Raw genomic sequence first — 22446 nt, forward strand, 5'->3', positions numbered from 1 at the left:
GAGCCGCTGAAAGCCAGTCACCTCGTGGCCGGGAGCCGGGAACTGCAACGCTCAGCAAGTGGGGGTGTAAGACAGGGCTGGAAACCAGAGCATTCGCTCCAAGTTTTTATGAGGAGCTAGGTCCCTGGCACCCCACTCCAGTACTCTTGCCTGCAAAATCCCATGGACGGAGGAGCCTGGTAGGCTGCAGTTCATGGGGTCACTAAGAGTCAGACACAACTGAGCGACTTCCCTTTCACTTTTCATTTTCATGCACTGGAGAAGGAAACGGCAACCCACTCCAGTGTTCTTGCCTGGAGAATCCCAGGGACGGGGGAGCCTGGTGGGCTGCTGTCTATGGGGTCGCACAGAGTCGGACACGACTGAAGCGACTTAGCAGCAGCAGCAGGTCCCTTACTTACCCCAACTTAACCAGGTAACTGTCCCCTCAGAGAAACAGTCAGAGAAGAAAAAAGTTATTGAAAATATCAGAAATGAAGATAAATAAATAAAAGGTTGATCAGATTAAGTTGAAGAAAGCACGGAGAAATCAGAACAAAAGGAGTTAGAACACAGAACAGGAAAGAAAAGACAAAGCCAGAAGGTTAAGCCAGGAGGTACAATTCCTAATTAACAAGAATTCCAGCAAGGAGAGAATAGAGAAAACAGGAAATTATCAAAGAAATAACACCTGACAATCTTCCTGATCTAACAGCTATGAGTTACAGATGGCACGATCTCATAGCAGCCACCCAGTACATGAAAAGGCCAACAAAGGCCTATCGTTTGAGATTTCAGAACTCTAGGGAAATGAGAAGGTCCTCAGACTTTCAAAGGAGAAAGACTCAATGCAAAATTAAGGCCTGAAAATGAGAGCAGTTCCAGTCAACTGTAACGCCTGCTTCTCTAGGAACTAGAGAACAGGTCAGGAACCAAGACAGTGAGAGACAACTAGATTCTATACCCAAGCAACCTTCTGTTAAACAAGAAGATGGAAAAAAGACATCCCGATTCACACGATCTCAACATACTGCCTCCCAGGCATCCTTTCTCTCATGAAAATGCTAAAGGATGACACACACCATTAAATGTGGCCCAGATCAAGTAAGGCGAAGACATGGATAAGAAAACAGCGTTCAACAGAGCAAAGAAGTAGACAACGATGACGATGAAGAATGCCCCAGAAAAACAGACACAAAACAGACCTGAAGAACAAAAAACCCCTTGCAAAGTTTGCATCAGAAATGTGTGGCCCAAGAAAATAAAAAGCAAATAAAAACATGAATTAGTAGTTCTAGGAAAGTGAAAAAATTTTTAAAGAAAGAAGTTACAACCACAGTATTAATTTCATCAATATTACAGAAACAGATGTTGAAGAATGAAAAAAAAGATCCATAGATAACTCAAACAGCAGTAAAAGCTTATTTTGCTCAGAAACAGAGGAAACTGGCAGAGGACAGGTTTGAGAAGGGTGAAACACTGATGTTTGTTTTAATGAGCAGGAGGAGACTCATATGACCTGTATAACCTGTGAACACAAATTACTGATAAAAATAAAAGCTAAACAAACGCCTCAATCACTTCATTTTCTGCCCCGCATTTGGGCCTGGGGGCTTTATCATTACTGACGCACTGTGTTAGTAAGTTACAGGCATGCAACACAGGGACTCACAGTTTTTAAAGGCGACACTCCATTCAGAGCCATCACAAAGCACCAGCTGTGTCCCCTGTGCTGACCATCAATCCTGGGGCTTTACTGTGGAGGAACTACCGTGTGATTTGCAAGAATAAAAAGTACGGCTGAAACAAATGAAGGTGGAAGAAAAAGAACCCAAAGGAAGTAACCGAGAGCCACGGCAGGGGGATTTCTCCTACTCACCATCTCTCTGGCTATTTCCAGCGCTTCCTGCAGGCCATAGAGCCGGCCACAGACCAGGTAGATTCCATTGGCCCAGAGAATACAACCCTCGTGGACCCAAAATTCATTGCTGTCGAGAGGTAGTTCAGGGATTTGTAACTCCAACTCGGGGCCACCTTCTGAAGTGGTGGGCACGGAGGGCTTTGAGTCCAAAACAGTCTTTTCGCAGCTGCCCTCAGTGGTGGCTTTTTTACAAGGGAGCCCCCTGGACAGGGACCGGGGGCCTCCGGCACAGTCTTCCGAGCGGTGTCGCCGCTTAAACCTGGGGTGCGCAGCCAGGCTCCTCTGCTCCTTCTGCTGCTGCTGCTCTTCCTCCTCCTCAGTGTCCGTCTTGGAGCCGTTCGAAGCGCTTTTGTGCCGGACCTTCACCTTGCTCTGCGTTTCCGCGGCCCTCTTGGGAGGTGGATTCTTGGGGAGAGTGGCTGCATAATCTTGGGGGTAAAAGGGTCCAAAGAGGTCGCCCATGTTCCGGTAACTGGCCCACTTGCCGCACAGACAGCAAACCAGGTGCCCCATCACAGAAGACTCTGTCACCACGGGGCCCTGCAGCACGAAGGACGAAGCTGGGAGAACCTTGCTCTCGGTGCTGCTGGGCGGAGGCGTCAGGGACCGCTGGCCCTTCCTCCCCCTCACCAATTTGGTCTGCTCCTCCTCCTCGGCGTTGATGATTGTACACACGGCTCCAAGTTCACACTTATTTACTACGTGGATATAAGGGAAAAAAGACTTGTTCTTGGCGTCGGTTTTGTCCAGGGGCTGGGTGGCGTACTTCAGCTTGATCTCCGGCTCCTGGGGCTCTACGATGGGCGCGGCCTGCTTGGCCCTCCGCTTCCTGGGCTGCGCCCCGGGCTTCCTGCGCTCCCTCCGCTGCCTCTGCTTTTTCGGCTTTGGCTCTCCATCAGCAGAGCCCTCTGGTATCTGAGGGGGCTGCGGGGGTGGCGGCGGGGGCTGCTGCTGTTTCTTCTGCTTATTCACGCTACCAATGGGTCTCCCTTTCTTCTTTCCTGAGGGGAAGTAACCCTTCGGGGGGAAGCCCTCCTGTTTGGGGGAAATCGTCACGGCATCGCTCTCTTTCTCTTCAGCCTTGGGGTTTGCCTCGGGAGCCAGCGTGCCCACTGGAGGTGCGCTCTTCGAGTCAGGAAAGATTAAAGGTGCTGTCCCGCCCAGGGGCCCGTCTGGTCTCCCCTGGTTACTCCCAGGCTTCTGTGAGGTTGCGGATGCCATGGCACCAGGGGGCTCCTTCCCAGCAGCGACAGCGTCAGGGTGCGTCTCCGTCTTCACCTTGTCGTCCCCACCACCGCGCCACTCCTCCGAAGACCGGGCCAGAGGCTTTTCTCCGCTCAGCTCCTGGCTTGCGGGACAGGCCAGCTCAGCTATCACCTCACCTTTTCTCTTCTCCAGCTCAGCGTCCGGAACAGCACCGCTCCCACCTTCTGGAGGGCCGCTTTTCAAAGACAGGATGTCGTCAAGAGTAACCGTGTCTACCCCGGCCTCTGCGCTGTTCGAGGACGCACTCCTCCTAATGTTTGGGGATGTGATCTTCTGGACGATAGCTTCCAGTTTCAACCCCCGGCCTTTCCTCGGGGGCAGGATTTTGGTCTTAGCAGGACTTGTAAGGGTAACCGCAGGGCAGTTCCTACTATCTGGACTCGGAAGGTCCTTGGAGGACTCCCTCTTAGGGATGGACTTGATCTCCTGACTGTGAGAAAGATGGGCATAGGAATTGTACGCTTTGTCAGTGCCTTCTTTTGACGGGTGAAGGAGGCGCCCTTTATCTTCAGAGTTGCTGTTCTTCATGTCCTGTGACTGTCTCTTACTGGGAATGGGAGAGATAAAAGAACGGACACGCCTCCTCATGATTAAGGGGTTTTGAGAAGAATGATCCTCTTGACCTGGAAGTCTCAGCATAACGTTACTCGGTTTGGATGACTGCGTAGACTCTGTGAGCCCATGTCCGTCGGTCTCGTGGGGTGGTCCGTACCTTTTCTGACTGGACATTCCTGGGGGGCCGCTGCTTTTGGCTGGAGAAGTCTGCCGAGAGAGATCCCAGCAAGACTCTTGCTGTAACTTCTGGGAGCTGTGCTTCAGTTCAATGCCTTTGTTAGAAAGACCATCACTGGACATGAGGCAGCGCCCGCCGTCCTGGCCGCTGGGGTCATGGTGCGTCCCCACCGGTGGGCCGTACATCATGCCATCTTTGTCATTCTTCAGGGGGCTCCGGACTCGGTCAAGAAACTGCTGCTGCCGTGGACTCTTGCGGGGCCCCTCCTGCCTGTGCTGAGCCGCAGCGATCACTCCCTGAGCAGAACTGCCGCCCCAGTCCTTATATTCCTCTTGCTGCTGTTGGTACATCTGTCTCTTGTAATGGAGCTGGGAATTCAAACCTGCACTGGGGTCCCCATAAGCATGAGCACGTGTGTTTGTGTGATAAGCAGAGGCCAGGCTTTCTGAATTGGGAGAAAAGGGGGCGTGCAAAGAACTCCTGTTGGCCCTCTCGGAGAAGGTCATGTGTGGGTTCATGTGATGAGGGTCGCCCCCTGGGCCTCTGCTCCTCCCAGGGGACATCTTCAACTTTTCTGAAAAGTCATGATACTGAGAAGGGGACCGACCCCTCATGCCCTCCCGACCGCCAACTCTGCCGGGGACTCGCCGCATTGGTGTGGGTCTGCTGTCCTGCGGGCCGTAGTCTGAGATGGAATCGTGGGTCGCCGCTCCGGGGCTGGCGTTGCCTCGGTAGGACTCGTGCTTGATGCTAGCAGGGTGGCAGTGGTCTCCTGATTTCTTGTTGTTGAAACTAGCTTGGGACTTGGACTGTTCAAAGTCCTCCTCTTTTATCTGCCCACTCTGGGATTTCAGCTTTGTTTCCATGGACACCAGCCCACCTGGAAGAATGACTGACTGACTTAAACTGAGATTGAGACGCTCATTCCTCCCGAGTCTGGTGTCGGCGCCCATGTGTCCTAGCGAGTGAGCCCCTGGGTCTCTGACAATCTGTCTTAGTGGAGAAATGTCACAGATGACTGATCTTCTCTCAGAGAGGGAACCCCCGGGCTCATGGGCTGATGACGGAGGCTCTATTTCAAACTTTCTGGGAATTGGATAGTCAGCCAAATTGATCTGTTTCATCTCAGGAGCTGTGCCACTTGACTTCCTTTCCCATGGACCCCAGTGGGGGTTTTCTAACAGGGACCCAATGCTTTTGTTCAGAAGGCCCCTGCTAGCCAACTCATTGGTCTGACTCACTAAGACGTTAGGCCTTGTGGCTCCTTCGAGGCTGCCAGCCATAGCCTGGTGCTCCTGAGAACTCCGGGAGTACCTCCTGTCGGGGTGGTGGTGGTAACCCTGAAGCACCTCCTGCAGGAGGCTGGGGAACTTCTCATTTCTACCCTTTCGCTCCCCGTGGCTGGTGAAGTCCCCTTTATCTTGTCCTGTAGGATACTGAGCAAAGCCACTCATGTTTCTCGGTACGGCTGACCCAAAACTGTCTTTGTAACTATAGCGCAGGCTTCCAGGAGATTTGCTGGGCTCAGTCCTGCCTGTGAAACCAGAGCCCCCTGCGGGGTGCCCGGTCTGGCCATTCCCTTCCCCGTTGTGGTTGGAGTTACTGTCTCCGCTCTTGTTTCCTTTACTGCCTCCTCCCAGCGGCTCTGGCTGTGGAAGTGATGCGTGGCTGGCTTCCTTTGCCCCCCCGGTGCTGGGCGGCCTCTGTGTGGCTGCAGGATCCTCCTCCTGGGAGCCCTTGTCCTGCCCCCCAGGCTTTTCCACCCGGCCTGTCATGGCTTCCCGGGAGACAATCACCCCGACTGCCTTCTCGTTGGCTTTCGGGTTGCCCTCAGATGACAGCGGTGTGTCCTTGGCACCCGGCGAGGCGGTCTCTTCTCGGGCTCCGGGACTGGTGCTGAGTCGGGGGGCTTCGTTCTGAGTGCCCTGTGCTGGTGAGGAGCCTGCCTTTTCCGAGGCCCCGCCCTTGTAGGTGGTGTCCGAGCTTGTGCTCTGGCCGCTCAGCTGCCTCACCCTCTCGCCTTGATCCTCAGAACTGCTGGAGCAGCCTCCATCCAGCGACTCTGCCATTGGGGACTTCAGCTGTTCCTCGGCCTGTGAGGAGCCTTCCGAGTTTGGGCAGCTATCTGTTTTCTTGGATGACGAGGAAGGCCTCTTGGAGGTCTTCTTCTGAGGGGTCAGGGCGTCGGAAAGTAGCATGTGCTGAACCGTATTAGGAAGGTTGGCCACCTGAGTACTCAGGGCACTCAAACTACTCAAGCCGGGATCGGTCAGCCGCTTTTCAGGCACCCCTTCCAGCCCGAACCCTTTGAAGCCCGCAGCGTGAGAGTTGGGACTGGGCATCATTGACGGGGTTGGGCTGAGCTGAGGCATTAACTGCAGGATTCTGTTTCTGGAGCCCATTGGCACATTGCCTTGCCCACACTGGAGGTTCTCCCCGCTCTGCGTGAGAGGAGATGGGGTAGAGCTACAGCTTGGAGACTGAACCACAGAGGCAGCTGGGGAAGGGTTAGAGATGGGGCTGAAGTTCTGGTGAAACTGCATGGGGGACCTCACGGGAACCTCGGGCTGGCTGTACTGCCCGACCTGACTTTGCAGGGGTAGCTTCGTGGCGGCGTTGGAATACTGCATCACGTGCTGAGGGGGGTGCTGCTGCTGCTGCTGCTGCTGCTGCTGTTGCTGCTGCTGCTGCTGACCCTGCTGGGTCCCTGGTGGAATCTTGGCCTGTTCAAAATTCTTCATAGATTGAGGCTGATAGCTGTAATTGGATTGTGTTCCGTAAGCCTGTGCGTTGGAGCCCACGTTATGCCCTTCATACTGTGATCCAGCGTTCACACTGTAACTGCCATCGTAGCTCTGCCCGGACTGGCTGAAACGCTGCGGCGATGGGAAGGAGGAGGCGGCGGCAGTGGCAGAAGACTGGTAGTGCTGGCCGAACTGCCCCACTCTCAGCTGGTAGCCGGCAGCCGAGGCCGGCAGAGCTGAGGGCCGCTGCATGGGCTGCAGGTGGGAGGCACCGGACGCCGGCTGGCTGGCGGCCTGCGGCAGGGGCTGATGGGACTGGTAGAGCTGCTGTCGCAGCTGCTGCACTTGCTGCTGCTGCTGCTGCTGCTGCTGCTGCTGCTGCTGGCTGGAAGGCTGCTGCTGGTACTGAGCGCTCCCCGGAGAGAACGGCCCTGTGTAATCCTGTGAGTAATGAGACACACCGCCAAGGGCAGAGTGCTGTGCTTGAAACTGGCCCACGTGACCCTCACTGCCATACTGATTGCCAAAGCTGCTCCCCTGGGGGGGTCCGTAGCTCTGCACCGGCCCGGAAGGCCTTCGCGGAGGAGGCTGCGGGGTTCCTGCAGACACGGGGTCCTTGTTGCCTGCCATGTAGTAGAAGTCTCCAGCCTCCTTCCTGAAGCCCTGGTAGCCCTGATGGCCAGAGGTCTCGCTGGCCATCGCGGCCGCCGCCGCCGCCGTTGCTCGTCGTCCACCACCGCTGCTGCTGCCGCCGCTGCCACCACCAGCACCCCCAAAATTCTGGAACATCTGGGCCTGGCGAGGGCTGAACTCCTCTATCCGGGATGAGCCGTGCACCTCCTGGGGGTAGCTCTGCTGGTTCCCGTGGTAACTGCTTTGCTCCCGGAAGGACTGCATACTGCTCAGCAGCGCAGCAGCAGGCCAGCAGCCCTCCTGGAACCAGAAGGAGAAAAGAGAAGCATTAGACACGCATCTCCCGAGGACAAACAAAGCCAAGTTTAGAGATGGAGGGGACACGGAAATTCAAATGCCCAGGTGAAGTTAATTATATCTTCTTTATTTCTTATTTGGGCTTTCCTGGTGGCTCAGCTGGTAAAGAATCTGCCTGCAATGCGGGAGACCTGGGTTTGATCCCTGGGTTGGGAAGATCCCTTGGAGAAGGGAAAGGCTACCCACTCCAGTATTCTTGGGCTTCCCTGGTGGCTCAGCTGGTAAAGAATCCGCCTGCAATGTGGGAGACCTGGGTTCGTTCCCTGGGTTGGGAAGATTCCCTGGAGAAGGGAAAGGCTACCCACTCCAGTATTGTGGCCTGGAGAATTCCATGGACCATATAGTTCATGGAGTTGCAAAGAGTTGGACACGACTGAGCAACTTTCACTTTCCTATTTCTTATCCTATCTGTTTCTAAAGACGCAAATACACAGAGAAATGGCCATAAGTGTGAGGCCAAAGTCTATGGCAGCAGGAAAAGAAAGCACTCTGGGTAAATACAAACTACAGCACACTTCACTGCAGTAAGGACCTCGCCCCAAACAAAGGAGCCCCGCCCCCGTCCAGCTGGGCTACCATAGGGGGCTATATCACCACTGTCAACAAAGTATCCAGCTAGTTTAAAATAAGTCTTCCATTTATGGTGGGGGAGAGATGAGAAAAAAACACATTCATTTAGTTTGGTCCATATAGTATTAGACTGATCACGGAACATCACGTGAGAGCCTCACATAATGACGAGGCAGTCACTCCCCTGGCCTATTCCCTCCCCGACTTAAAACAGAAGTCAGCTTCGTATATCCTTCGTATATCCTGCATGATCTTGCAGGTTTACTATATCTACCAACAACCTGTGATGCTGGGTGACCCCAGGACACTCAACTCTTATCACCACACCTCTTCTTGACACTTAAATATGTCCCAAGACCCGCCCCCCCCCGTGCCCCCATCCTCAATTCCCATGCAAAATCAGCCAAAGTAGCAGTGATGATTCTTCCAGATTTTTCCAGAGGTGTGCAAGAAGTTTTTGCATCTCTGACCCCCATGTGGTTTCTGACTCGCCAATAGTGTTCACAAAGTTACTATGGCCATTCCTATGAAGGAGGGGAAACAAGTCACACAGGAGGGCAGCAAAAGATAACAGAGGCAAATTAGACTCCACCGAGCTTAGGACCCAGACTCTTCCCAAAGTCATCTGCCTCAGTCAACACTGCATTCCCTTCGTCAATGTAATTCTCATGTAATGTAATATTCCTCTTACACAATTAATCAAGAGCTGATTTTATTTTGCCTTTCACCTGGGCCTGTCTCCTTCTCAAAGTCAGAGATGAAGAAGACAAGGCCAAACTGCTCCAAAGGATTTTAAAATCAATTATTCAAAACAGAAATTACAAAACACACATGGGTAGGTTAAGACAAAGTTTTCCTACAAAGTTCTCCTACCTTTTAAATTCCCTCTCAGGGGAGCTGAAAAAGAAGTTGCCAGCAGGAAAGGCCGTGGTCCTTGTTAAAGATTAAGTTGATTCCTCGCGTCCAAGCCCTGCGGTAGCTCCCCATCGCATCCCAAGCGAAGCTGGCCCAGGGGGCCGCCCTCGCCTCAGCCTCTCTGGGCTCCTCCTCTGCCGTTCTCTGCTCTACTTCTGCTGGCGCCTCCCTGCTTCTGGGACAGGCCACCAGCCTTTCCACACGGAAACTTACTAGCTCTTCCTCCAGGCACCGGCTGGCCCCTCTACTTCCTCCCCAGCCCCTGGACAAACGTTCCCTAACCGGTTCGGCCTTCCCCTGGCCAGCCTATTAAAGAACAGCTTCCTCCACACGCTCACCTGGGCCTTCCTGATTCCCCGGCTACTTTTCCTCCGCAGCGTTCATTCCCAACAAGCACAGACACACAGCCCCCACCCCAACAGAACGCAAACTCCCAAGGGCAGAGACGCGGCGCCTTGCTGCAGTCCCCCTGTCATGGAACAGTACGGAGCACACGGCAGGCGTGCTGTCAGCCTTCGAGAGCCGGGCTCCAGCTTCCATACAGTGGCGGCAGAGTGCCACTGGCTGAGAGGAGGGCAGGAAGGGAAGGCAGAATATGACAGATCTGAAAGCCAGATGACTCTTAAGACTCTGCCTGTAAAATTCTCCCAGTTCCAGGGGGAAAAAGCCCAACTCAAGTCCACATGTGAGGAGACTGCAAAAAGCAAACAGGGATCAGAGCTGAAGACAGGTAACTCCAAAGTCTGAAACGCTAGAGCCACTTCTTCCTGAAATATCTTAAGTCTAAACAGCTAGACAAGAGTCTACTACTCGGATATTAAGTTTGATGATATGATCACATGACGCAAAGTCACCCTGAAACTTTCAAGTACAAATAACCTCAGCATCTAAAGGAAACTGCTTCTCAGCCTCCTCAGACTGCTGTTCTCTGTGTTGCGGCGGATCTGCTGGGCACCAGGTAACTCCTACTGGAGAGTTTGCTGCAGTGCCTGACACTGGACCAGCACTTTACAAGCCCCAACTCATCGAATCCTCACAAAACCGGTATCCTCATCTTCCGGGAGAGGAAACCGAAGCCCAGAGTTCACAAGGCTGGCCGGGCAGTCTGCCCCTCAGGCCATGTTCTCAGCACTGCAAACCAGAGGACGGAAGACGTGGTCAGTGACAAGTGCACTGGTCCAGCGACACGTCAGCCTGGAAAGTGGGTGCCTCCACCTTCTCTGTTTCCCTCTCATAAGGAGCCCCTGAATAAGCCACCTGGGTAGGACTTCAGATAACCAGCACCGCTTCTGTCCACACAGGTTATCTTTCCTGTTTGTGGTGTTCTTCTACCCTGGCTCTCAGAGCCAAAGGCCTTCTCTACATAATAAAAGGCAGCTGTAAGGCTGTGGACAGAGGAGCTGGCCGGCTACAGTCCATGGGGTCACAAAAGAGACACGACTGTCTGAGTATGCACGGCTTAAACAGAACAAAAAGACTAAATCTGGCAGTTTAATGGAAAGCTTCCTGAAAGATAATCTCTCCATAAATAAATACCTTACATGTAGTTTAATTAATCATTCTGCAAATAAAATCAGGCTTCTGAAAACTGAATATATAAACAATGTTGCCACTTGCTCCAAATTTTTGCTAAATAAGCACTGCTAGGAAGCAAAGGAGAATCCCAGGGAGTGGGGAGCCTGGTGGGCTGCCGTCTATGGGGTCGCACAGAGTCGGACACGACTGAAGTGACTTAGCAGCAGCAGCAGCAGCAGCAGCAGGAAGCAAAGAACCCTCAGCATCAGCACTCCCCACCTCTGGCTGCCAGGCTCCTTGGAAAATCCCATCTCCATTCCTTAAAAAACTGGAAATAGAGCTGCCTTATGACCCAGTAATCCCACTGCTGGGCATACACACCGAAGAAACCAGAATCGAAAGAGACACGTGTACCCCAATGTTCATGGCTGCACTGTTTATAATAGCCAGGACATGGAAGCAACCTAGATGTCCGTCAGCAGATGAATGGATAAGAAAGCCGTGGTACATATACACAATGGAGTGTTACTCAGCCATTAAAAAGAATACATTTGAATCAGTTCTAATGAGGTGGATAAAACTGGAGCCAATTATACAGAGTGAAGTAAGTCAGAAAGAAAAACACCGAAACAGTATACTAACACATATATATGGAATTTAGAAAGATGGTAACAATAACCCTGTATGCGAGACAGCAAAAGAGACACTGGTGTATAGAACCGTCTTTTGGACTCTGTGGGAGAGGGAGAGGGGTGGGATGATTTGGGAGAATGGCATTGAAACATGTATAATATCATCTAAGAAACGAATCGCCAGTCTAGGTTCGATGCAGGATACAGGATGCTTGGGGCTGGTGCACTGGGATGACCCAGAGAGATGATATGGGGAGGGAGGTGGGAGGGGGGTTCAGGATTGGGAACACGTGTACACCCGTGGCGGATTCATGTTGATGTATGGCAAAACCAATACAGTATTGTAAAGTAAAATAAAGTAAAAGAAAAAAGAAAACGAAAATCCCATCTCCAGAGACGGAGACAGATGTGAGTGTGGTTCCTTCAGAGGTCTGCTCTTGGCCTTACTTGGAGGTCTCCTGTCCTGTATAACGATGTCATCCTCCCTACTATTATAATTGTGGTTTTGAACTAGATGAGGGGGAAAAAAAATCACTCCCAAGTGTACTAGCAATTGAAAATGTAAACCCAGAATATTTTAGTTTTAGCATTAGCATATAAATAAGCTACTAATTGCTAGTGGTAAAGAACCCGCCTGCCAATGCAGAGACGCAAGAGATACGGGTTCAACCCCTGGGTCGGGAAGATCCCTTGGAGAAGGAAACAGCAACCCACTCCAGTACTATTGCCTGGAGAATCCCATGGACAGAGGAGCCTGGCGGGCTACAGTCCATGGCATTGCAAAGAGTTGGACACAACTGAAGTGACTTAGCAGGCAGTGGGCAGACAGGCAAGCTGCTAACACATTGATCCAATACTGTCCCACCATTTAAAAGAAGCAAAGCCGTCAGTGTAATCAGTTTTACAGCATCGTGATTAACAGTGATGATAAACATCTGAATCTCCTCGTTTGAATGAGTATGCATGTGGTAAAGAAAATGTGATACTCTAAAAGGAAGCAAGCCACACTGAAAAGCTTACTAATGCTACCTCCCTCCCCAGTTCTCCCCTTTCCTGGTTTTCTCCCATTTTCCTAACCTCCTGAATGGTTTCAGGAGGGCTATGGCGGTGCACTGGTGAGGTCCAGAATCAAGCCTTTTTTGTTTCAGGGGCCATGATCCAGAGTCCACGTGAGACCTCAGGACAAGCAATGCTTCCCGCCTGTGCCCACACTCCCCACCGTGCGCTTGTGCCAGCACCCTTGCTGTCTGGTAGAAAACCAACACTAATCTTCCCTGTCTTCCTTCCTCTGCCCAACACTGTCCCACTCCCCAGTCCATTCTCTTCTCCACAGTTTTCCAAACTCTCTTCAGACAGTTTCCTTGAGAGACCTTTTCAAGTACCTGCTTCCTCTTTTATTTCGGGTTAACCCTTGATTTTCTGCGCATATCCTTCCTTGCCTTGAAAAAAATGTTTTAACCCCCAAGATGTTAACAACACATATGGATGGCGCTTGTCTGGAGGATTATTCTGCTTTCTCTCAATCTTACTCCTCACCCACCTCCATCCTACTCTCTGTTCTGGGAGGGTCACCATACGGACTCAGGAGGCTCCACCGCCCCTCTGGCTTCTGGTCCAGTTGTCTGGGAAGAGGCAGGAAGAGAGTAAGAAGGAGGAATTTACTGTCCTGGTGCACCCCCTACGGTGGCTGCGATCCCTCTTCTCCAGCCTCCAGAACGGCTTCCTCCTCCCGCCTTCCAGGCGCAGGGATAGGAACCCTACTGCTGCCAGCCCAGGAGACGCCGTTTGCTCCACTGGTGTCCCCAGGCCCTGCTCACCCTTGGTAAACAGCCCCAATCTGCACTGTGGACAATTCAGCAGCACTGTGAACACCCTCTTTCTAAGCTCTCTGCAGATCAGAACCTGGAAGCTAAGTTTCCAAAACCCTTTTCCAGCATAATCCAGACTAGAGTTTACAAAGAGAAGCACAAGAGAGATTTGAAAGGCAGAAGAGAACGAGAGGTTTTACACTCCCAGAGGTGGTTGCAGCACACGGATTCACGGCAGCTTCCCCATGAGCTCCTGAGAACCACTCACTGGGGGGCTCCAGTCTGAATGGCCAGGAGAGGCTTCCCTGACCATCCCAATCGCGGTTCTCCCAACAGCCAGGCAGATCCTAGTTCCTCTATCACAGCTCTTCATATCTGGAACAGAAGCTTCCGGATGCCTGAAGGAAACAAATGCTCCTGAAATTACTCAGTTTCTGTGTGCCATCTGTTTCCTACCAGGACTCCAACTAGTATCATTCCTCTCTCAATCCTAGGATTTCAGAGTAACATATTTTTTATTTGGGGAGTGAGAGACTTCTATTTCATGCAATATACCACAAGGTCTAAAAGTCCTCCCACAACAAAACACCTAGAAACATCAGACACAATGCAGAGCCAAGCTGCAAGGAAGAAAGAAATGTCCAGGATTCCAAACTGGTCGGAACACTGACCACGAGGGACGGGTTGGGTCAGGTCTACAGGACTTATTAATTGCCATGAACATGGTAATGCTTTTAATGATCACACAGGGACAGCAGACAAGGCCTCCAGCCCTCTTTTGGTGGTGATGCTGGTGAAACAGAACAGTCACGTTTGCACGTAAAGACTCTAGACAGTGTCACTTGTGGCTGGATTAATCTCTATAAAGATGACAAGATACATTTTTAGGCAATCACCAACTCATTCTCAAAGACAAAAATGTTCTTTCCTCAACTGACCCTACTTCCTATTCCCAAGGAGAACCACGAACATCTCTTAGACACTCTAAGGAAGATGCCTTGGAATGACCCCACTCATTTTTTGCTTGAACTCTCTGTATTTAAGGTGTTCTCTAATCCTGCAACTTCTTCGCCACCTGTGTTTGCCCCTTACCTCTCCAGCCTGGTCACTGCCACTTTCATCTTCCTTGGACTAGAATAACATCTCTCTTCCCCAGGACCAATCTCTTGGAACAGCTTTTCTTCACCAGCTGTTTGGATAGCACTGCCTCGCCACATGCCTGTGGCCCTCTGGCATCTTCCCATCCCAGTTTCTGCTCCTCTCTGCCCTTTCAAACAGACCTGCTCAGATCCCTCTGTGCTATCGCCCTGCCCTCACCTTGAGGGCATCTCTGAAACATCCCTAGGTCCACAGTTCTTCCTACCAAGTCAGGTCACATGGTTCCCGGAACGAGTGCTGGAAATGTGGCCTTTTCCACAAGCCTTCCTTAAAGCAGGTCATATGCTGGCTTTTCTCTGTTAATAAACAGTGAAGCGCATCTGCCTTTGTGCTGAGTCGCTCAGTCACGTCCAACCCTGTGTGACCCTATGGACCGTAGCCCACCAGGCTCCTCTGTCCGTGGCCATTCTCCAGGCAAGAATGTTGCCTGGAGTGGGCCGTCATGCCCCCTCCAAGGATCTTCCCAACCCAGGGGTCAAACCCAGGGGTCCCACATCACAGGCAGATTCTTTACCATTTGAGCCACCAGGGAAGCCCTTTAACCATTTGGGAAGGATCTGCCTTTAACCACTATCTGAGGGATGTGCTACTGATGATAACAACCACCATTTATTCTGTGTGTGAGGTGCTGGTAGTTTTACAAGTATTTCAACTTATGGATTAAAAAAAAAGATAAATTATGTTATTTGCCAAAAGTCACTCTTCTGGGGTAAACTGAAGCTGATAACCTATAGCTCGAATTCTTTTGGTTCTAAAACCCACTTTCCCTTCTCTCACTGTACCATAAACTGAGCAGGGAGCACTTGCTCCAGGTCTTATAAGCTTCGAATGCTTTGGGACTTCCCCAGCGGCCCAGTGGTTAAAACTCCGCACGTCCACTGCAGGAGGCATGGGTCTGCTCCCTGGTCAAGGAACTTAAGGTTCCTCACGCCATACAGCATGGCCAAAACCAAGAATCCTAACAGACAGTAATTATAGCTGCTGCCTATCTTCTTCATGTCTAACACAAGTCACACACTGCACCAGGTGCTTTAGATAAATATTAATGTATTTAATCCTCCCCATGCTCTAAACAAGTATTAGTGCTCCTTTTTGTAGAGTGAGGCTCAGAGAAGTTAAAACAAGCAAAACATTCATAGTAAACGTCCAGGTGGGATATGGAATCCCCACCCCAACCCAGTCTGTTCTTCTGGCAGAAGCCTTCCGTGAAACAGCAGCAAGACTGGCACAGACTGGGAGGCATTTTATAAAGGAATCGTGACATTTCCTAGAATTGAGTTTACTGTCTATACCTGGATAGTTCTATGTTATTTGCTCTATGTATGTGCAAACATGGGATCTTCTTAAGTAGATCAGGCAAAAAGATTTGCTTGAAGATTTGACTTGGTATTTCAGATTCTATGTTCTATTTGCCGATGAACAGAGCTTAGATCTTTCTCAGTGGCTTACAGGTGTCTCAGTACAATTAGGCCTTAAGAATAAGATAATGTGCTGATGGTGCTGGCTTGTCCCCTGGTTTGGGAGCCTAGGAAACAGCTTAAGGAACCAACTCAATCAACATTTGCAAGTCAACAGTCTAGAGGAAAAGACACCCACTAGAATGTCACAGATCTAAAAAGTCTTCTCCAAGGGTGAAAACTTGAATTATATTCGCCATGCAAGCTACAAAAAACACCCACCTTCACCTGTGATCAAATACATGCCGGCAAAAAGTGGGGACACAAAACTACAGCTTTAAAGTTTCAAAAGAAGAAATGATACGATACCTGGTGAGGCTGGGGCAAAGCTGGTACAAACAATAACAAAAGCAGCATGAATTATTAGAACCCTTTGGAAAAGCCATTTGGTAATAAAAATATTCATATCTTTTGACCCAGTAATTTTATTCACTAGATTTTTATCCTAAAGAAATCTCAGAACAACCAAGCAAAAACCAAGGTACCAACATATTCACTCTGGTGATATCTACAAGCAGTGAAGACAGGCAAGAATCTAATTTTCTATCATCTGAAAATGGTTAAACATATTGTGGCATTTTCACTCAATGAAATGGTACATACTCATTGAAAACAACTGTGAAGTTTCTAGCACCATAGGAAATGCTTATTTTATATACTAAGATGAAGGAAAATAACCTGTGCTATGGTTGCACCTATCTAGAAATCATTAGGTCCAGGGCCAATCAGCACGGAAAAATGAAAACCCTTCCATTATTCAAGGTGGCGGGATTGTGGATGCATTTTCATCCTTTTTGTTTCTATTGACATTAATTCTTGTGTAGAAAATAACCACTTTAAAATTTCATTAATCTTATTTTAAAAATACACCTCTCACACTATCTCAAAAACATCTTGTCCAGGGGCAAGTGGGAGAGAGAGGCACTTGCAGAAATCCTCGCTTCAGAAAACCTGGCATTACCAGTGCCCAGGAGCCGTGGTGCCCAAGTGAGTGCGCACGCAAAACGCTGTCTCTGAGCTGCTTCTCAGAATTAGGCATAAAAACAACTGAATTCCACCCCGGAGTGGGCAGGCCTATTTTTAGACATAATCTCAAATAGTAAAGAGACAGCAGCATCCTATCACTGCATGCTGCCGTAACGGCATGGAGATGCCATAAACCTGCTCCCGGGCAGGCCAAAGGGGTCCCAACGCCATCCACCAGATAGCTGCCGGGCCCTTAACTGCGGTATCAGCCTAGATGACCCCCTCTGTGGGCAGGATGGCCAAAGCTGCTGGAAAAAGGGCAGGACCACTGGTGTCTCTGGGGCCCGTGGAGCACAGACTCCCTGTGGGTTTTTCCTAAGTTAAGCCTGAGGGGTTTTGAGATGTTATTAATTTTTCCCCTCACTTAAAAGCTGTATGAGTACATAATTTCTCAACCTTCACAGACAAAAAGGGTCACAGAAAGCAATCCTGTCACCACCTGTAGGCAGAAACAGCTCCATTTTATAACAGCAAGAACAAAAAATACCAGAGGACTAATTCAAAGTAGAAGAGGGCAAAAGCTACATGTATAGATAAACTACTGAAGGGCCCCAAAGAAGAGCTCAAAAACCAACCAACCCACCAGAGAAACACACAAATGTATCCACAGGCAAAGACACAGTATCATACAGAGGTCACGTCCCTACAGACTAGCTTATAAAACTAGTTAGTAACACGCCAGTCAGATTCTCAGTTGGGTCTCAGACTACAACTTATTTTGAAATAATTTCAAATTGTACAGAAAAGTTCAAGAATAGTACAGGGCTTACACAGCCCCTTCAACAAGATTCCCCAACTGATAATATCACTTCATTTTTAATTTAATGATATTTTATATCATTTGCTCCATTACTTGTACATACTTATTACCTATACAGTCAGCCCTCTGTTATCTATGGGGTCTGTATCTGTGGATTCAACCAAACGCAGATCAGATGTATTAGGGGAGAAATTACAGAAAGTTATAAAAAGCACAACTTGAATCTGCCACATGGCTAGCAATTATTTCTATAGTACTCACATTAGGTTTATAACTATTTATGTAGCATTTACATTATGTTAGATATCGTAAGTAACCTAGAGATTTATATGCAACTACTATGCCATTTGGAGAAGGAAATGGCAACCCACTCTGGTGTTCTTGCCTGGAGAATCCCAGGGACGGGGTAGCCTGGTGGGCTGCTGTCTATGGGGTCACACAGAGTCGGGTCACACTTCAGTCACAACTGAAGTGACTTAGCAGCAGTAGCAACTATGCCATTTTATATAAGGAACCCAAGTACCCACAGAGTTTGGTGTCTGAGGGGGCCTTGGAACCATTCCCCTACAGATACTGAGCAAGACGATATATAACCTGTATAGATACCCTTTAGCTTCTTCCTGACCTCTTTGAGAGTAGGCTGAAGACTGACGTCCAATCACCCCCAACCAGTCCAGTGTACATTTCCAAAAACAGGAACATTCATCTACATAACCAGCAAAAAACCCTCCACACCAGGAAATTAATATTCCTTTACTACTGAGCCACCTGAGAAGATCCCCTGGAGAAGGAAACAGCAACCCACTCCAGTATTCTCGCCTGGAAAATCCCATGGACAGAGGAACCTGGTGGGCTACAGTCCATGGGGTCACAAAGAGTCAGACACGACTAAGCAACTGAACAGCAACGTTGCCTGCGCCACTAGCCCAGCGCAGAGCCTGTCCCACTTTTGCGAACTGCCCCAACAATGCTTCCTTTTCCCCTCTGGCCCAGACCCCATCCAGGAGCACAAGCTGCCATGCCTCACCAGCGTCTCGCCAATGCAAACTGGCCCCCAGTGTTCTCCTGACTCCCGTGTCCTTGACAGAGTGTGGTCCTCTCATTCTGCAGGAGGCACGTCCAGCCACGTCCCCACTTTCTTGGCAATGATACCAGAGATGTGGCGCTGTGCTCTGCTCAGGGCACTACGTCAGGGAGGGACGGCAAGTGCACCCTCCACTGGCGATGCCAATCACTTTCACCCAGTCAGGCTCATCCCTGCCAGGCTTCCCCAGCGCAAACTTACCACTTTACCTTGTTAATCAGTCAAGTATCTTGTGCCAATAGCTTGTTCTTTGTCAAACATCCACTTATTGATGACTCCATGTCAACCAAGCACCACTATGATGATCGTTGTTGTTTAGTTGCTCGATCATGTTTGACTCTGCGACCCCGAGATGTAACCCTGCCAGGCTCCACTGTCCATGGAATTCCCTAGGCAAGAATCCTGGAGTGGGTTGCCATTTCCTTTGCCAGGGGATCTTCCCAACCCAGGGATCGCACCTGCCTCTTCTGCCTAGACAGGAGGAGTCTTTACCACTGAGCCATCTATGATGGATGCCAAACGGTGATCCTCTGTCCATCATTATCTGGCAGAACTTCCCCTCCTAACCCACATATCCACTCACCTATTTGATTCTCAAACTATCAGCTCTGGCCAGTGGACGCCTCTTCAAAGTGGCCCCTATACCTTTTGGACATGTTCCTTCCCTTGAGCATGCCTTTGCTTCCCGGCACAAGGTGGTTCAGGCTCATACTGCCACCCGCAGGAACAAGCCATATCTCCAAGGACACGATTCATTTTAGAGAAGGATAATATATAGAAACAAAGATCTGGATGCTAGGATTGTTCACTGCTGCTGGGATGTCACTGCCTGTAGCTAAATACTATGTATGAACACCCACACCTATAACTATTTCCATACCCACAGTTGTATATACGTTTACAAACCATGGGTTCATCTTGAGACCTCCAATTTCAACCCAACACCCTCTGGGATCTTTCCAACCTTTTCTTTCTATGTCTGCAATTTCCTCTTCAAACAGTTAAGGCACCTGGCTCCCATCAGCCTCAATATATACTTATATACTTGCTGACTCAATTTACTTATTTTGCTCATTTGTTCAGTAAAACTGATCTCCCAAGCTCTGCAGCCTCATCCTTCACGTCTCCTCACCATCAACCCCTCAACCAGAAAGCCAGGATACACTTTCAGCTGACTGCAGATATGTCAAACCAGACTGAGGGGGTTCTCGTCATTTGGTGGGATCAAACTTTTACTCCTTTTACTGAATTAGATGAATTAGCAACGGAAAACTTCCAAACCAGTTCTGTAGCTCTGTATGTATGGACATGGATAAAATTTAGAAACACTACACACAAAAACAGTGAAAAGAGTCAGACATGACTTGGCGACTGAACAACAACAAATACACGGAAGAGGCCTGCTGTTTGGGAATTTGGGTCTGAGTGGAAGGAGGGAGACCCTCAGAAGGATCCGGTGTTACACTGCTAAGTCTGGGTGATGGGTATACAAGTGTCATTAGTCTTTGTGCTTTTTTGTGTGTTTGACGTATTTTGTAAACAAACAGAATTCTGGTTTCCCACTTAACCAGTCTGAGGAAAGATCACCGGTTCACGGCATGGAATTTCAGATCCTTCAGCTTCTGACATGGACAGAATTTCTAGCTCCACATCTCGTGACCTCATTTTGCACCTCCTACTCCAGTGGGCTTCCCTTGTGGCTCAGCTGGTAAAGAATCCACCTGCAATGCAGGAGACCTGGGTTCAGTCCCTGAGTTGGGAAGATCCCCTGGAGAAGGGAAAGGCTACCCACTCCAGTATTCTGGCCTGGAGAGTTCCAGGGACGAGTTCATGGGGTTGCAAAGAGTCGGACACAACTGAGCAGCTTTCACTTTCACTCCAGTGGACAGTGAACTTCTCTCCGTTCCCCAAAGGTGCACTGACCTCCAGGTCTTCGTCCAAGCTGTTACCTGTCCGGAATGCTAGTTCTCTGCCCACTTTCACCATTCGATTAACTCAGATGCTTCTGTGACGACCTGCTCAAACATCCTTTCTTCGAAGCCGCCTTCCAGTGAGTCAAGCACTCGCCTCTCTCCCCACAGCTCCTGGGAGCATGAAGTGGTGGGAGGGGCATGCCTGGACCTTGAACTCAGACACAGTCAGATTCTGAACTGGGTTTTGCAGCTTAACGCTAGTGAGCTCTTGAGCAAAACTGCTCACTTCTTAAGCCCTGGTTTCAACAGAAATGCCCTTGGAGTTTGCCTGTGGTGAGGTGAAACAGTTCTTCCACTAAGAAGACTTCTTGATACTGGAAGTGAAGCAAGTCCCGCCCCTCTTTTCTCTTATTACTGATACATTTCAAAATAGTAAGTGGGGAAAATGGCTGGAAAGGATACATCGCAACCTTAACTAGGAGAGGAATGACTTTTTAATTGTTTTTTTATTTTTAGTAAGACTATAGTCATGTGTTATGCGGAGAAGGAAATGGTAACCCACTCCAGTATTCTTTTCTGAAGAATCCCATGGACAGAGGAGTCTGGTGGGCTATGGTCCACAGGGCTGCAAAGAGTTGAACACGACTGAAGCGATTTAGCACACAAACGTGTGTTCCTTACATAAAAGTCCGGCTGTAAAATGCACAAGGAAATCGAAAGCCCCCAGCAGAACGGCCTAGCAAACACCAGCTAACAATCACTGAGGACTGCTGCTCTGAGGGTGGGGCAGGCTGAGAGAGGCCCGGAGTGAGGATGCAGGCTAACCACCTGAAAAGCAGGAGTAAGGAAGGCCCCTCCCTCCAGGGGCCCGTGTCTAACACGGGGAACATTTACACACATGCAGTCATCCTTCAATACACATTCTGAGCAAATATCACATTCCAGGCACTGATTCTAGGTTCTGGAGATACAGCTGCAACAAACAAGTCTCAAAAGTCCCGACCTACCACGAAAACAGCAAATAAAGACAGAACAATTACAGACAGACATTGGGTTGGCCAGGAACTAAGCAATGCTTAGGGAAAACTAAGGGAGGCTAAGGGGACAGAGAAGCATAGAGGGAAAGCGTGGGACTTGAACAAGATGGTTTACACAGGATGACAACCCCCCCTTGAGGAGGTGACAACCGACTGGAAGGAGGGGCAGGGATGGGCTGTGCAGGGATCTGTGGAGAGGTGGGCACAGAGGCAAGGCGGGGATGGCCTTCCCGAGAGGATCCGCAAAGCGGCTGACACAGCAGAGGCCAAGTGCCAGGGGGAGAGAGAGGGGTGCAGCCAGAGAACGGGACCCTGAGCACACAGGCCCTGCTCTCGAGGCTCCACATACCCGCGGCACAGCCGTCTGGGTTCTTATTGGAGATGCAGAGTCTTGGGTCTTGGGGAGCGACTGAACCAGAATCCGCGTGTTAACACGCTCACCAGTCAGTCACACACACGTGACAGTTTGAGTACAGATGAAGGGCCTTTTAAGCCACGTAAGAACATCGGATTTTATGAGGAGGCTTTGAGCTAGAGAGCAACACCCTCTGGTTTCAATTCTCAAATGGCCAACTCGGCTCTGGCTGTTTTGCGGAAAACAGACTTTGGGAGGGGCGAGGGCAGAAGCAGGGAGTTAGTGAAGAAGCTATTTTGGTTGTCTGGGTAAGGGGTGTTGGCTGCAGAGACGAATGCGGTGTTGATGGAGGTGGTGATATGTGGTCAAGGAAAGGACGTATTTTGGAGTCAGAGCCAATGGGAATCGCTAATGGAGCAGAAGTGGGTGTGAGGGACTTGACGACGGTGACAAACTGCAGCAGCCACGTGACAGTCACCGCTCCGTGTCCCCTACAGGTAAAAATCTATGCAGGCTCCACAGCAGTCCCAGGAAAAGGGACAGCTGAAAACCCTGCTTTACTGAAATGAAGACAGTCGGGCAG

The 22446-nt window shown here is 50.0% G+C and overlaps 1 protein-coding gene across 2 annotated transcripts in view; it reads right to left on the minus strand.

Moving 5' to 3' along the window:
* TCF20 (transcription factor 20) overlaps nt 1-22446 on the minus strand; it is a 95135-nt gene that overhangs the window by 43531 nt on the left and 29158 nt on the right. For both annotated transcript variants that reach the window (XM_069586153.2, XM_069586154.2), the window contains exon 2: nt 1859-7576. In XM_069586153.2, the coding sequence (XP_069442254.1) occupies nt 1859-7540 (5682 nt within the window). In that variant the 5' untranslated portion in view covers nt 7541-7576. The remainder of the gene's footprint in view (nt 1-1858; nt 7577-22446) is intronic.

This window comes from Ovis canadensis, chromosome 3 (assembly GCF_042477335.2).
Source record: "Ovis canadensis isolate MfBH-ARS-UI-01 breed Bighorn chromosome 3, ARS-UI_OviCan_v2, whole genome shotgun sequence".
Classification (NCBI taxonomy): domain Eukaryota; kingdom Metazoa; phylum Chordata; class Mammalia; order Artiodactyla; family Bovidae; genus Ovis; species Ovis canadensis.